The following is a 15099-nucleotide window of genomic DNA, read 5'->3' on the forward strand; positions in this document are numbered from 1 at the left end:
GGGAATGCATAGTGTAACTCATTACTATGAATTCAGTTTAAAAAAAAAGAGGGAAGAGAAAGAAGTGAATGAGGAAGAAGGAAGGAAGAAGGAAGGGAAGGGAGGGAGGGAGACTGGCAGGGAGGGGAGATGGGAAGAAAGAAAACAAACAAGTCAGCAAACAGAAGGTGGTCCTCAATTTCCCAGTAGCTATCCCTTTCCTTGCAATATAGATGCATGTGTTGGGGCTTCACTTTAGCCAGAGTATGCCCAATAATGCCTGTCCAAAGCAGGGGCAGAGCATTCTTGAACCATTCTATGAATGAAACACAAGGAACAGGCAGTGGTTTAAAACAGAGTCACCTCTCAGTATAAATTCCCTAGATACAAAATAGCGCATCCCCTCTGACCAAACCTAGTCTCTGTCGGTGGTGTTGGGTAGGTCTCTAAGGAGGGTGGAACCTCTCCTTGGGGGAAATTTGATGAATTCACCATTTTACCTGCTGATAAGCAACAGTAAAGAAGAATGTATTGGAAATGACTCCTACTCCCCGCCCCCCTTAACTCCACACCCTGCCTACTAAATGGGACAACTAAAAGGAAAGCCAAAAAATCACTACTACCCTTGAGAAAAAAAAGACCTGGACAGGTAGCGCGGACCTGCCCCGGGGCCAGCAGCAAATTACTATCAAAACTGAACTTATATTCAGCCTCTTGACACATGAGCTCCTCTCCCAGAAGAGAGTCCACCTCAGATGTGTCTCCTTTCGTTACATTTGCTTGAGCAACATCAAACTGTAGCTGTTAGTACACAGAGAAAAAACATCTTTAAATAAACACCAGCAAATCTGTTACAGCTGAAGATGTATGCGCAGTGTCCCGGGGGCCAGTATGATTTAATATTGCTGGTATTAAATAAGAGTTTGGGAGCTGGATAACAGTTGCAAGCCGTGTAGCAGCTTTCTACCTTCAGGAATTGAGTACACAGAGCAAACAGCTCTGATGTAGAAATGAGTTTTGCTATATCGTCAAAGACTCCTAAGAACCACGCTGGCCATCAGCCTTCAGCTCACGGGGAAACTGGATGTTGCCACACTTGCATGGCAACACAGAGGGGCATGCATGCGCATGCACATCTTGCAGAGGTGGGTACATCCACCAGGGCTGCCTGCCCTCAGTGGCAAAGCGAAGCCAGTTCACAACCAGATCAAAGTCAAACATGAGTGTAGAGGCCGAGGCCTGAGCCAGTAGCAAAGCTATGAAAAAAGGCCTTCAGACTCCATCTTCTGCCTCCTTATCTTTTCCTTTCAAACCCAATGCTTTCAGAAACTCAAAGTTTTGTATATCATCTTATCACAGAAGAGAAAGCGGGGAGCATGGCTTTGGAGTAGAACAGTCCTGCCTGGCCGTGTGACCTTGTTTTATTTATCTTTTATTAACAATATAAAATAATATAAAGCAAACAAAACAAAACAACAAAAAAAAACACCATCCTTATCTAGCACCTACCATGTACCAGGCACTGTTCTAAGCACTTTACAAAGAATAACTTATTTATTTAATTCTCAATACTAACTTATTTAATTCCCATAACAATCCTGTCTCCATTTTCTAGATGAAGGAACTGAGGATCAGAAAGGTTAAGTAACTTGCCAAACTCACTCAGCCAGGATTTGAACCCAAGCATTTTGTGTCCAGAGTCAAGTGCTTGACATGCTCTGATGTAAGTGACCTTGGGCAAGTCACTGAACCTCTCTAAACCTCAGTTTACTCATCTGTAAAATGAGGATATTAATACTTCTCTGGACAAGGAGGGGTGAAGGTTTATTGCAGGGTTTAACTGAGAAGATGTTAAGGACTTAGCAGGTTGCCGGGCACCTAGTAAGGAAAATATTTTAATAAGCACTTCCCAGGGGGATGGTCACCTTTCGTTACATGGAACAGGATGAAATGGAGGTCTCTTCTGCACACATTCATGGTAAATCTGGTGGGTCTAAATTCGTCACACAGTCCTCTTGCTAAGGCCTCTTCTTCGAGTTAAATTGTTCTGTTGTTCACTCAACACATATTTACTTAATCCCTACACAGGGAACATTGGGCTACTTTGATTGAATGAGTTGACCAATAGAGTTAGAATTTAAAAATCTGAGTGATACGTTACCTTTAGTTCCATTTCAGTTACAGTGTGGTTTCTCAAGACTCTTTTTCCCTAGAGCATGTTTATTCTTTTCTTTTTGGACCTTTATGATTTTTGAAATAGTGTGCAAAATAGGATCAATATGAGAAACTCAGATAAAAATGACCTGGACGGCAAGCAAAGGAGTGAGGCTGAATTCCAAAAAGGACCATTATTCCTAGAATAAAACACACGCAACACATACGCAGACTCAGTTGCAGGGAAATATGGATTTTACCACAAATGCAATCACTGTGGAACAGAGACAAAATCATACAGTGCATGGTTGTTCTGCAGCTGAGAGACAAGTGACAGGATTGCCTTGGCCATTTGGGGACACATTGTTGCACCGTTCCATTAATTGTGTATAACTTGACTTTTTTGGACCTTTCTGTGGCAGACTAATGCAGCTCTCGCTTGCCACTGACTGAGCCTTCTCCCTTTTCTCCAGGGATGCTTACCATATCTCTGAGATGGAGGTCCCTGCCGCACGTAGTTTGTAGTATTCAGAATTTTTCATTGAAGATAAACACACTGATGGTGAACACCTAATAATACATGATTTTTAAAGAAAATACTGGTTTAAGGAGACAAAGTATGCTACAAGATTCAATCTTTATCCTTGCTTTATTTTAAGCCCTTAAACTATTGGCAGACCTGGTCTTACACATGAGCAATGGTCTGTGTTGTTTCATATGAGGGGAACAAGGGAGGATCTCTTGTCCAAATATACATCACCCAGCTGCTTCAGCACCTGAAGTTCTAACATTGGAGCAATTTCTTTGTTATTTCCCCCAAAGATCCTTTTTTTAAGCATGCGCACATGCATGCACACACACACACACACACACAATTATCACCATCCATCAATTTTTTACTGGGACTTAGTTTTCACATTCTGTAAAGCATTAGTAGCAAAGGAGTGGACGGCAGTGGTCTAGTGGAAAGGGAACTTTTGTTCTGGGGTATTTGGAAAGAGTTGGCATCTATTTGGATGTCTCTGAGGCATCATAGAGGCTCCTGGGGCAAAGAAAAGAATGTCAGGCATGGGCAGGGGTGGGGGCACCAAAGGGGCAGTGGGGCAACTCTGATGCCAAACCTTGTCAATGCTGGACTCCAGCAGGAGAAGGAGAGGGTGCAAGAGAACCATGTGTGCAATGTGTTCTCCAGGACTCTTCCTGGAAGACTTATTGATTGATATCTCAAGCAGGGAAGGAAAGGGAAGCGTTGGAAGGGGAAGGGCACAGAATTTAGAAGAGGTGATTCTGGGTGTCAGGCCTGGCAGTAGCCTTGACCTTGTGCAAGCTGCTTAATCTCTTCCCATTGGAATCTTCTTGTCTTAAAAAAAAAAAAATGGGACAAGTTTGTGTCTGCCTTGTGAGATTGTTGAGGAAATTAAAGCAAATAGAATAATTAATTGTAAACAGTACTTTGTAAATTATGGAGTGCTCAGGGACAAATTACAAGTCCATCTATGCTTACACATCTTTCTCCTAATATCAGCCCCACCAAGTGGAGTCAAGGTGGGAACTCCTCACTTGGCAATGACTCTGTCCCGCCCAGCCACCAGCCACCGTGTGTAAAGAGCTGCAGTCAGACCTGTGGGTGGGGACAGTCACTGAGCTGCACCTGTTGTGACACTTGTGATCCTCTAGCTCGGTGCTTGTCAACCTTGGCTGACCTTTGGAATCACCTGGGAAGCTTTAAAAAATCTCCTCACCAAAGCCATACTCCAGATCAATTAAATCAGAATCTCTTGGGGAAGGACCCAAGGCACCCGTGTTCATTCAAGCTCCCCAGTGGTTCCCATGTGCAGCTTTCCCCTGGCTGAGCAAGAGAAGGGAGGACGCAGCTAGACAATGACTTATTTTTTCTCATCAAGTAGGGGAGAAATGGCTTCCCAGCATCACATTAGGAAGAAGAGAATAGCCAACGTGGTAGACCAGCATAAAGAAAGAAATGACTAAGGAGTTGAGTTGGTGTATTACAGCTACTTAGGATGATTATTTGAGCAATGTAATTCCCTCTTGCTCTCTTTTTCCCCCCTCCCTCCCCTCCCCCACCTCTGCTCACCTGGCCTTTTACTTTTCTCCCATCTCTCCCTCTTTCTTTCCCTCCCACCTCTTCTCATGTTACAAAAGGGCTCTGAACTCCAGTATTCATTGTAACTGCGTATAATATAGTAAGTTATTTTAGGAGTCCTGTACAGATATTTTTCCATACTGCTTCCCTACCTGCCCCCACGCCCATTCTCAGCCCCCACCCCACCCCTACCCAGTGGCATTCATCAGCTTTTTTTTTTTATTGGGCCTGCTTCAGAGTACATTCCTAAGCCTCTGGTCTCACGTGTGGGTGAGTGTGAGTGAGTCCTTGCTAGGATTTCCTTTTATCTCTTACTGCACATTCTGAAAACCCTATTTTTCCCACCCACACCTGCTTGTGCTTTCTCATCTGTTTTCCAGCATCCCCACCTCCTCTCTGAAGCCCTTGTCTCTAAGATTTTTTTATCTACCTTTTTTCATTCATATGTAGGCAAGCCTGCTGAATCAGAATATCTGGGGAATGGGAGTTTTAATTTTCTGTTTAAGTGACACTAGCTTGAAAGCCACTTTTGTTTCATGTTTTATTGTTGGGAAATGTGGTAGGATAGGAGGCCAGAACTGGAAGGGTTCTTAGTGAATACCTGGATGAATCCACCTCAAGGCAAAGAGACAGAGACTTAGCACAGTAAGATGATCACCAGATGAACCCACGGCATGTGAGTAACACCACCAGGTTTAAAGGGCACGGCTCTTGAGTTCTGGACACTGAATTTCCAGAGCAGTCACTTGACCTGGCCTGCAGAAGTGTTGTGATTAATCAGGGCCAGTCAAATGTGAATTGCCTTGTTTTTAACTGAACTCTCCAAATTCCTCATAATGTCATATGCCTATAAACTTCATTTACCTGTGTTGCTTTGCCTGGCCCCCAAATGCATTTCAGTTTGTGATGCCTGCGTCTCTAGACCATCCTGTTTCTAAGGTCTGTGATCATTTCCCTGATTAAGAATATGTCTACCCTACTCACTAGACAAAAAGCACATTGATTTTTTTACAGGGAAACCCATTCCCACCTCAGAGACATTCCAGGCTTGGTTGGAGAAGGAGAAAGCATGAGCCGGTCAGCTGAATTTGTTCAGACTTCAAAACATCTTCTGGAAGAAATATCATGTTTCTCATTTTCCTTCTTGTTAAGTAAATATCCACTGTTAACTTGATTTTTTTTTTCTGTTTCCTAAATGAGGTATTGCTAAGAAAAAGTGGGTCAATTGAGGGTTCTGACAAGTTTCGTCCCAGTTAATTTAAGTTTTGCCATATGTTCTCTGAGAAGCATGTGCTAACTACAGGTCCTCTTGCTGATTAGCAACCAACCTGAGGGTTTTTAATTTAGACTTTCAGTTTTCTGGCAAGAGAGAGGAAGATTAAAAGAGAATAGATCTGGGTGAACCAAAACTTAACTCATCAGAAAGGCTACTCCATGCAAAGCTGGAGCATAATATGTTGGTTTAGACAACCTCATTACTTTATACCATGGAGGAGAGATTCTTAACCTCAGCACTCTTGAGAGTTTGGAACAAACCATTATTTGTGAGGGGGCTTTCTTGTGCATTGTAGGATGTTTAGCAGGATCCATGACCTCTACCCACTAGATGCCAGTAGGCCCTACCACCATGCATGAAAATAAAATGTTTCTAGACATTACCAGTTGTTGAGTGGGTGGCAGATTTGCCCCTGGTTGACAACCATAGAGACATAGTCCTTTTAATGACCAAGAAAAAAATGTGAACAAATCCTCAACAAAAATATATGGATGGATGCCTATACCTTACTCCCTGTGTCTAAAATCCTCTGGATAGAGTTTGGACTGGATGATTAACTGGATGGTTCTGTTTCTGGAAGCCTGGGAGAGGTATCCTCTGTTGGCAGAGTCTTGCATTAGCCGGTTAACAGAGATGAGAGCAAGCGAAGTCATTGTGAAAATTCCTAGACTCAAACATTGTACCTACATCATCCAACAAGAACATGTGACCATGTGCCCAGTGTCCAGGCTCAACCTGGGCTCTGCTGGGTGGAGGGATGGAAGGGAGCAACTATTCAAGGAAACAGAGATAGGGTATAGTGAAAAGGCCACCGGACCTGAATACCAGTGCTCCTCCCTGTTACGAGCCGGGTGACTTCGCACAAAGCACTGAACGTCTCTACACCTCAGGTTCTTCCTATATCGCTCACATGTCAAGATTTAGGCAAAGGCTCCCATACTCAATAAATTTTATTCCCTCCATCTCGTTTACATCTCTGACTAAACCTTAAGGATGTAGTGGCCAGGCCATAGCCTCTGAGCAAAAAAACCAGAGACCTTTGGAAACTGGGTCTACTGAGGAAGGCCAGAAGACGGTGCCCAGTCACAAGTTAAGAATTTTGCTGCTTGGATCCCTGGGAAAAAATCAGAGTAGAATATTTTTAATGGAGAAATATGTTTCCTAACCTTGAGATGGAACTTATTAGTTAGGAAGTTACTATCAAAAGAATGCATTGCCATTTGCTGGCTCTTACCAGTAGGTAGCAGGCTTACACTGTCCTACAGCAAGAGGAGCTCAAAAGATCCCCCAGCCTGCAAAGCATCTACCAAGTCATTCACTGATGCCTGAAAATACCATCAGCCACCTTTACACTTTAATTGTGATTGATTTTATCAGGTCCTTTCTTGAGGAACAGTTTGATCATGGAAGAAGAAAGTAGGAGGGCAATTAATGCTGGAAAATAGTTATGTCATGTAATCCTGTGTGTGGCTCTACATGTTATATGAATACGACAATATATGCATGTGTGTATGCTTATATCTGTGTCATGTATGTAAAATGTGTGTGTGTGTCCCTAAACTTCTCTTAAAATGTATTTCAGGCGCCTGTTTAATAGTCATATTCCTGCTAACTCCTCATTATTTGTCATTCCATCAATGACAAAACCCAAATCAACCAACATAACCGCCCATCTAGGGGAGATAATGGATGCTTATTTTGACTGCCCTGCAACATTATAATACCCATTCTCCAAAAAAGATATACATTCTGGCCTTTTGATAATGTTCTCTGTGAGAGAGGTATCCGATGCCTTTTATTTTACCAGAATATGTGACCCACTGTGTCCCCTTCTATGTGGCGATGCCAGATAGAATAGGCACCAAACTTGATAACAAGTCAGTTAACATAACCAAAAACACAGGCGGCTCCTGAGCCCTCCCGTGATCTGTGTGCAGTTGCTTACGAAACTGGAGAGGAAAAACACGTGGCATTTGCCCCTCTAATTATTTACACATACTCAGAAATGTGTTGTTGATGCTAAGTCATACCAAATGTCTGCCTTCCTGCAGGCAGGAAGGAAATGTAAGGTACTCTAATACTTTGAGGCGCTTGGGAGAATATAAAAAATGGATTTTAAAAAAGGTTTCCTTTTACTGGAATAATCTTCTTTGTGATGGCAACTTGTAGTCTTGGGAGCGTGGGGTGTGCTTGGGACTGGTGTTCTTAACCATCATGGCTAAAGTCTGAGTATCAGGGGCTGCTTTTTCTCTAAATGAAGGCCAAAGGATAGGTATTCTTTAACCTGCTCCCTCTGGCACAACCTAAAAGACTACTTGGGGCTAAGACTGGTGTGAGAGTGTCATTTGTCATCAGAAAGGACTTTTTTTCATATAAATATTTGAAAAAAAACCTCTATGCCATGGCTGAACTTTAATCCCCTGGGAAGGTACTGCAAATGGGGGTTAATCCATCACAATGCCCAGGAAGAGACATGAATTGTGGACTTAAATTCTTTTCAGATAGCACAGGATAACGATATTAGCACCCTCTGTGGGAAGAACACATAAAAAAGGTGCTACACCTTTAAAGAGGAGATTCTCTTTTAAATGCTCAGTAGTTCCCTTGGAGGGGTCAGAGCAAGTTTCTTGAAGCTTAAAGATTAATTAATTTGTGAAAGAAGAGATTTCAAGTGTCACAAAACCTTAGTTAAAACTACAGATTTCCCTTATTCTTGCCTTTCCCTGCCCCCTGTCCTTCTCTAAAGCAAGAGGTGCATGAGCATAAAATGGTGTGAGCTACATTCCTGTTTGTGTAGAGAACATATTTGCTACAAAGACACACAATGCAGAGATAAACAGACACACAGAGTAAGAACAGAGTTTTCTATCGCCAGCATTTTCTCTCCAGTTGCCAGATTGCAGATTCCTCTTTACAATGATTTTTCTTTAGATGTACGTGGACTTAAATTCTACATATGTGATATTTAGTCATTTGGGGGTGGGGGTTTCCAGGAGCATAAAACAAGGCACAATTATTCTCTGGCTATTTCTCATGACCACAATGAAAAAAGAAGAATGAAAGAAAAAAAGGTCTTGGGTATAGGAGATAAACTCTGCAGTCTCCAATATCTATATTTCTGGGGGTAGGGGGGACCTATGGCTCTGATGTTTACCAGAAAGGATTTGCTTCTGGAAGCTTTCCCTATTAGCACACCAACACAGGTCTTAATGCACCAAGCTAGAAGTAGCCTTTGGCACTGGATTCCAGTAGTCTTCCTATGAGATTAAATCAATGGAATCCAAGGAACTTTCCTTCAATTGCCACAATTTGGGAATTTTTTTTTTCTAAAAAAGGGTATGTTGTCTTCTAGAGGAGATCTCTTTATTGGAATTCAATTACAGATGGCACACCCCTAAGCAAACCTTGTTCCTACTACCCCTGCCCCCTGAGGGATATGCTATTTAAAACGGCAGCCCCAAATTGTCATGCATAGTCTGAATCCAAAACCTTCTCCTCAAAGTTATCAAATAAAGCACCTCTCTTCTCACCTAAATAGATGATATGAGCATGGTGTATGTCATAATGTCATGTTTTAATTAGAAACAAAGAAGATGAAATTTTCTGGTCAGGAGAAATAAGCTGGGGTGCATGTGCGTGCCTGTGTGTGTGTGTGTGTGTGTGTGTGTGTGTGAGACAGAGAGAGAGAGAGAGTTGTTAAACTCTACTCCCAAGGTTTAACATCTTAGAGCCATTTGCAAAGTATTTCTCTAGAAAGGGCCTCTTACATGCAGTATTATTAGGCAAATGGATTTCTCCATAGGTAGAAGAGAAACCTACTACCAATACTCAGCCTAAGTAAACCTCCTGGTGATGATATTCTGCATTTCAGACAGCTGATTTTTCCTCTTTAGGTAGGTGGCTAGAGGCATTTGCATTTGGGAGATGGTGGCCTGTGTGTGTGTGTGTGTGTGTGTGTGTGTTTCCCCCTTCCCTCTCCCTACTATTTGAATGTCTCGCTTGAAAAAAAAAAAAAAAAGGGAAGGGAGGGAAGGGAAGAAGGGAAGGAAGGAAGAAAGGAAGAAAGAAAGAAAGAAAGAAAGAGAAAAAGAGAAAAAGAAAGAAACATGTCAGGCTATAGAATCTTTCAGAAGAGTAAGCACCTGAGTTTGAAAAAGACTTCTGGGCGTGGGTATCGGTTCAGTATTCACCATTTGCTCTCCATCTCCATTTATTTCCATCATACATTTGCTTAAAGTGTTAGCGAGTGAAGGACCCCTCCCATCCAACACACAGCACTCCTCCCTCCTTCCCTGCCCCACACCCACCAACCGCTACTACTCTTTAATTTAGTTCAGTAAACAACCTAAATTTCAATGATAGACGGGAAAACCTGTGAAGGGTGGGAGAAAGCAATCATTGATCCCAATACAGAAAAAAAAGTAAAAAAAAAAAAAAAAGTAAAACAACACAGACATTATACAAAAGGGCAATCTGAAAAGAGGCAGCTTTTCTGTTCCGGGCTAACAAATTATTCCCATCTCCGTAATACTTGAACACAGGATCAAATGGTGATCTTCCCCTGTCCCACCCCACCCCCATCGCTTCTGTATCAAGTCTGCCCCTAAAGTCTCCTGCTATCAGTCATTACCCACTAGGCATTCAACCTGAGGTAGGATTTTTCTCACTCTTCCCCAAAGTAACTAGGAGTGTGCTGTCACTGCCCAGAGCCCAAGCTTGCTGCAGTCTTCGCAACGTGCTCCGAGGAAGCACAGCTTTCATCGGCCAACACTTGTATTCTGCCTTATTCCCCTTCTTCCCCTCAGTCAGATTGTGGTGAACAGGAGCTGAGGGTCTCTCTTTCACTTGGGAGAGTCCGGCAAAGGGCACAAATGCTACCACTCTGGTGAATCAAAGGCATAGGAGAATTAGGAGCTAGTGGCATTTGGGGGTGAGATTTTGAATTGATTTGAAAGATGGTTGTATTAAGTGCAAAGATGTTTCTTGTTCACAGGACAAACTGTCTGACACTGCCTCTTAAAAGCTATTTGTAATGATCTCTGCCTTCAGGGCTGGGCAGTGAGGCTCAGTCCTCACTTCCCTTTCACTTGCATTACAGTGAGTGTATGGCACTCCCCTAAAAATAATATGAAAGGTCTTGCTTTTCCCCCCAGTCATTAGTCATGAGGAGCTAAATCAACCTGAGGAGCTTTATTTGTCCTTCTTAATATTTCAAATTGAGTCTGACTGCTATGCTCCTGAATTTCTGGATTTTCTCTCTGGCCACTGCACCCTCTCCCCCCGCCCCCCATACACACACACACACACACACACACACAAGGGAAGGACATTTTAACTGTTGCTTCTCTTTTAACACAGGTAACAGTTCATTTAGGTTACACCAGTCTGTAAAAACTGTAAATGCTATTTTATTTTAAACATTTTAGTTTACAAAAAAAAAAAATCAATGATTGGTACCTTTTTACACTCTCAGATTCCTGAATATGGACAGATCTTCAAAGGAAGGAAGGAGTTCTCATATGAAATTTAAGATAAGACTGTCCTGAAGGTTGTGGGGCGGGGTTTTTGTTGTGTTTTATTTCGTTTTTGTTTTTAAGACACAATAAAGCTAAAATGTCAAGTCTCTGGGAGATATCCCCGTACAGTTTCAGTCAAGGAGCATATCAGAGCACAGACTAGGAGAGACTCCAGCCTGGCGCTGGCCGGCCGCCCCAGGTGCCCAGGCGTATTTGGTAGCGCAGGGTTTGAGAGCCACTGGGACAATCACACCTCGCATTCCCTTGCGGGCTGCTGGTGGCAGGTACAGGATCCATACTCATTGATGATCACCAGGGCTCCTTCAATGTGGTTCGGTTTGTAATCAACGTAGTATTCCTGGGCAGACATGGCAGCCATCTGATGCATGGTCTGTTTCTGCTTTTGCTTCCTGCGCTGCGTGACAAAGCACTGTCTGAGCTGCCTGAGGCTGGCTGGGAAACACTTCCAGGAGACATAGAGCACCAGGACCACGATGAGGAAGGAGAAGATGAGGGCCATGGTGCCTGTGACCACCTTGTGGATCTGCACGGCGTTCTCGGCGTGCTCGCCGCCCGGGAGAGCCACGGTAGCCGGCTCGTGCGTGCCGTCGAGCTGCCCCTCCCTGCCGTCAGCGAGCGTGGTGGCCGGGCTGGCCGGGAGCCCCAGGTCACTGTGGTTGGTGACGGCTGAGAGCAGGTGGCCGCTGGTGGGCTCGGCCCCATCCTCGCACAGGTGGAAGGCGTACACAGCGTCTAGGACGTCCTCGCCCTGCGCGTATTCCGGGCTGGCGCACTGCAAGTTGCCATCGTAGCGCCCCTGGAAGCTGCTGAGCCATGAGGCCAGGGCGCACACGTTGCGCCCACAGTCCCATAGGTTCCCGGCCAGGGTGATGCTCGTCAGCGATTTCCAGGAGTTGAGGATCCGGGGCTCGATGTAGGTGAGGCGGTTGGAGTCCAGCTGCAGAGACTGTAGGTGCGGCACGGTCTCGAACACATGGGGCTCCATGTACTCGATCTCGTTGCCCGACAGGTCCATTTTCTCCAGGTTCCAAACCCAGTCCAGCGAGCTAACCACAATGGCCACCTTGTTCCTCTTCAGGCAGAGGGAGTGCAGGGAGATGAGACGCGGGAAGTGGGCGAAGTTCACCTTGACCAAATCGTTGTGCTCCAGGTGCAGCTCGGTGAGCTTGAACAAGCCGGCGAAAGAGTTGCGCGCCAGACTCTTGAGCTGATTGTATCCGATGTCAAGAAACTTCAGGCTGCGGCAGTCCTGGAAGATGCGCACCGGCACGAACTGGATAGCGTTGGACCGCATGTGCAGCGTGGTGAGCTTCCGCAGCCCATGGAAGAGGTCGGGCGCCAGCGCCTGCAGCTTGTTGTACGAGAGGTCCACGCTGCGCAGGTTGGGCATGGGCCGGAAGGTGGTGTTGGCCAGTTGGGTGATCTGGTTGGAACTCAGTGTGAGTTCCTTAACTCGGCGCAGTTTCTGAAAGGCGTCCCCCTGCACGGAGCAGATGTGATTGTGATCCAGATAGAGCCACGTGAGCTGCATTAACCCCGTGAACTGGCCGGCGCGCAGCTCCGAGAGGCTGTTGTAGCGCAGGGACAAGCCCAGCAGGCCGGACAGGTTGTGGGGCGCCTCGGTGAGGTTGAGCGCCTCGCAGTACAGCAGCCGCCCCTCGCACCGGCACAGCTGCGGGCACCCGCTGGGGGCGGCGGGCAGCATCTGAAAGCAGGCCCCCAGCAGACACAAGACCACCCCCGAGGGCCTCCTCAGCAGCCAGTATAGACAGAGATCGAGCAGCAGGAAATCCATTAGCGAGAATCTTTCCAGAGAGGCTGGAGAATGTCCATTGGAAGCGCTCGGTCAGAAATCTACATCATATTTTATTCCAAGGGAGGGGGAGCGGGGGAGGGGGAGAAAAGGGCAAAATCAAATAAATATATTGAAATAAAGAAGGACCCCCCTCCCCAAAGCCACACGTTCACCTCTAAGCATGCAGAAAGCTGGGCAGCATAGAAAGTTCACAGCCACGGAAAGATCAAAGAGATGGTGATTTGGTCCATGTTAGATGCTGCAGCAAAGAAAAGGGAGGAAAAAAAAATCTTCGGGAAAGAATTTAATTAAAAAGTGTCTTACCCACCCTTTTCCAGAGAGTGACAACCTCCATTCAGCTGCTCCCTTTGTGTGCAGGCTAATTATATGCAGGGCGAGAGAAGACCCCTCTGTGTTTCCGAGGCAGCCCCGGTCCGCGGCCGGCGGATCTGGCAGGCGCACAATGTCTCACTTTGCTGCTCGGCTCTGGGCTGCAAGGGCGGCTGGCGAGGCGGGGAGGCGACTTCTAGGACCCGCAAGTTTCCCAACTACGTGCCGGCGCCGGGCTTCGCCTTCCTGCCGCTGTCCTTTCCCTCTGCAGTTCGGACTGTGACGTTGTGGGGAAAAAAACTCCAAACTCGGGGCTCACGACTCCCCTGGATTTGACAGTCTGGTTAATGTCCGTCATTGGAAAGGACTGCTGACCGGCGCCACCTTTTACTCCGCGGAGACCGCCTGCCATTCGCGCCCGGGGCGGCTGCGGAGAGCGGGCTCACTCATGCTTTGCGGGGAGGTGCGGGCGGCGGGCGGCGCTGGCGTCGCGGGCAGCGGCGCGGGGAGCGGGGAGCGGGGAGCGGCGCCCGGGCTCCTTCCCTCCGCCAGGCAGTGTGCGGCTCGAGCTTGCACAGGCACCTACTGCTCACTGAGTGTCGTAAGCTGCTCACGATTGTGCGTCTTCCCGGAGCACCTCAGACATGGGCAGATTGAAAAGGGGTGGGCATAAAACCAACATTTTACCGAGCCACTAAAGTAATATATGTTCTTTGATGAAACGGAAAACACTTCCAGCTTTTTTGTCCATATTTCAAAAAAGGGGGAGAGGGGATGGAGATTTGGGCTAGCATCATCAACGACAAGATATTTCCAAGCAGGAAACTGAAAGATTCTGTTCTCTCCCCCTTTCCTTTTGGGGATGTTCCCCCCTCCCCCCTTTAAATCTGTCTACGTGTAAGAGACACGTAGGAATCTGTAGAGAAATCAACATTTGGTCCTTTGCTTTAGGAAAGCAACTTGAGAGAAGATAGAGTAAAGCAGTGATTGTGGGGGCTTGGCTAAGATTTTTATTTTTTCCCTTTCCTTACAGGCACTGGGGTTCTGCAGTCAGCCAGCCCTTTTTAGTGGTAGATCAGGAAATGGTTTCTAAACCCAGTGGATTTGGAAAGCCATCCCGATTTGGTGGTACGAGACCAGTGTGTCAGAAACGTATGTCTGTGTGCAGAGAGTCTTGCCTGAGATCCTGCGGGGACTTGACCATTCCCCCTAGATGTCTGTCAGGTCCCAAGGGGATTAAAGAAAGATTCTGCTGTATGACACCCAGGAGGGCTGACCCCAACATGCTGCACATGGTGATTACAGCACCCTCTAGGAGAATATGCTAGAGAATAAGCAGAGAAAGGGTAGTTTAAACTATAACGAAGCCTATCCCCCTCCATACACATAACCCTAATTAAACTTTGAGACTGTTGCTAAACTGTGTCTTCTAAGTATGAAGAGAAGAAGTCTTTGCCTGATTATTTCCATTCACAATCATCTGTAGATGGGGTTCTTTTTTTTTTAAGATTTATTTATTTATTTGAGAGAGCGAGAATGAGAGAGAGTACATGAGAGGGGGGAGGGTCAGAAGGAGAAGCAGGCTCCTCGCTGAGCAGGGAGCCCGATGCGGGACTCGATCCCGGGACTCCAGGATCATGACCTGAGCCGAAGGCAGTTGCTTTAACCAACTGAGCCACCCAGGCGCCCGTGTAGATGGGGTTCTTAAAATAAGCTCTCTCTCTCGTTCCAACCAACCGGCTTGGAGAGGGTCTATATGGCTACTGTCAGGAACCTGTTGGTCATTTGTTTAAAAAAAAGAGAAAAAAAATCATCAGAGATGGCAGAGGGAAACCCTTCTGGAAGTGAGTGTGGGCAAGCCTAGCTTCTTGACAGAGATGCCCAAAGAGGTGATAGGGGGAATCAAATGTGAATCTCCAGCTCC

At 45.8% G+C, this 15099-nt stretch overlaps 1 protein-coding gene across 1 annotated transcript; it reads right to left on the reverse strand.

The window, feature by feature from the left end:
- Positions 1–10905: 10905 nt before the first annotated feature.
- LRRTM1 (leucine rich repeat transmembrane neuronal 1) lies at positions 10906–13662 on the reverse strand. The gene is made up of 2 exons (XM_006727670.3): positions 13174–13662; positions 10906–12904 (listed from the first exon to the last, which is right to left on the reverse strand). Exon 2 carries the CDS (start codon positions 12843–12845, stop codon positions 11277–11279), a length of 1569 nt encoding a protein of 522 aa, XP_006727733.2. The 5' UTR covers positions 12846–12904; positions 13174–13662; the 3' UTR covers positions 10906–11276.
- Between the last annotated feature and the right edge of the window lie 1437 nt (positions 13663–15099).

The sequence above is a fragment of the Leptonychotes weddellii genome, chromosome 10 (assembly GCF_054177405.1).
Source record: "Leptonychotes weddellii isolate Sample4059 chromosome 10, ASM5417740v2, whole genome shotgun sequence".
Classification (NCBI taxonomy): Eukaryota; Metazoa; Chordata; class Mammalia; order Carnivora; family Phocidae; genus Leptonychotes; species Leptonychotes weddellii.

What these genes read in the sequence shown, in the direction of transcription:
- LRRTM1 (XM_006727670.3), bottom strand. Translation starts at nt 12,845, where the DNA reads ATGGATTTCCTGCTGCTCGATCTCTGTCTATACTGGCTGCTGAGGAGG.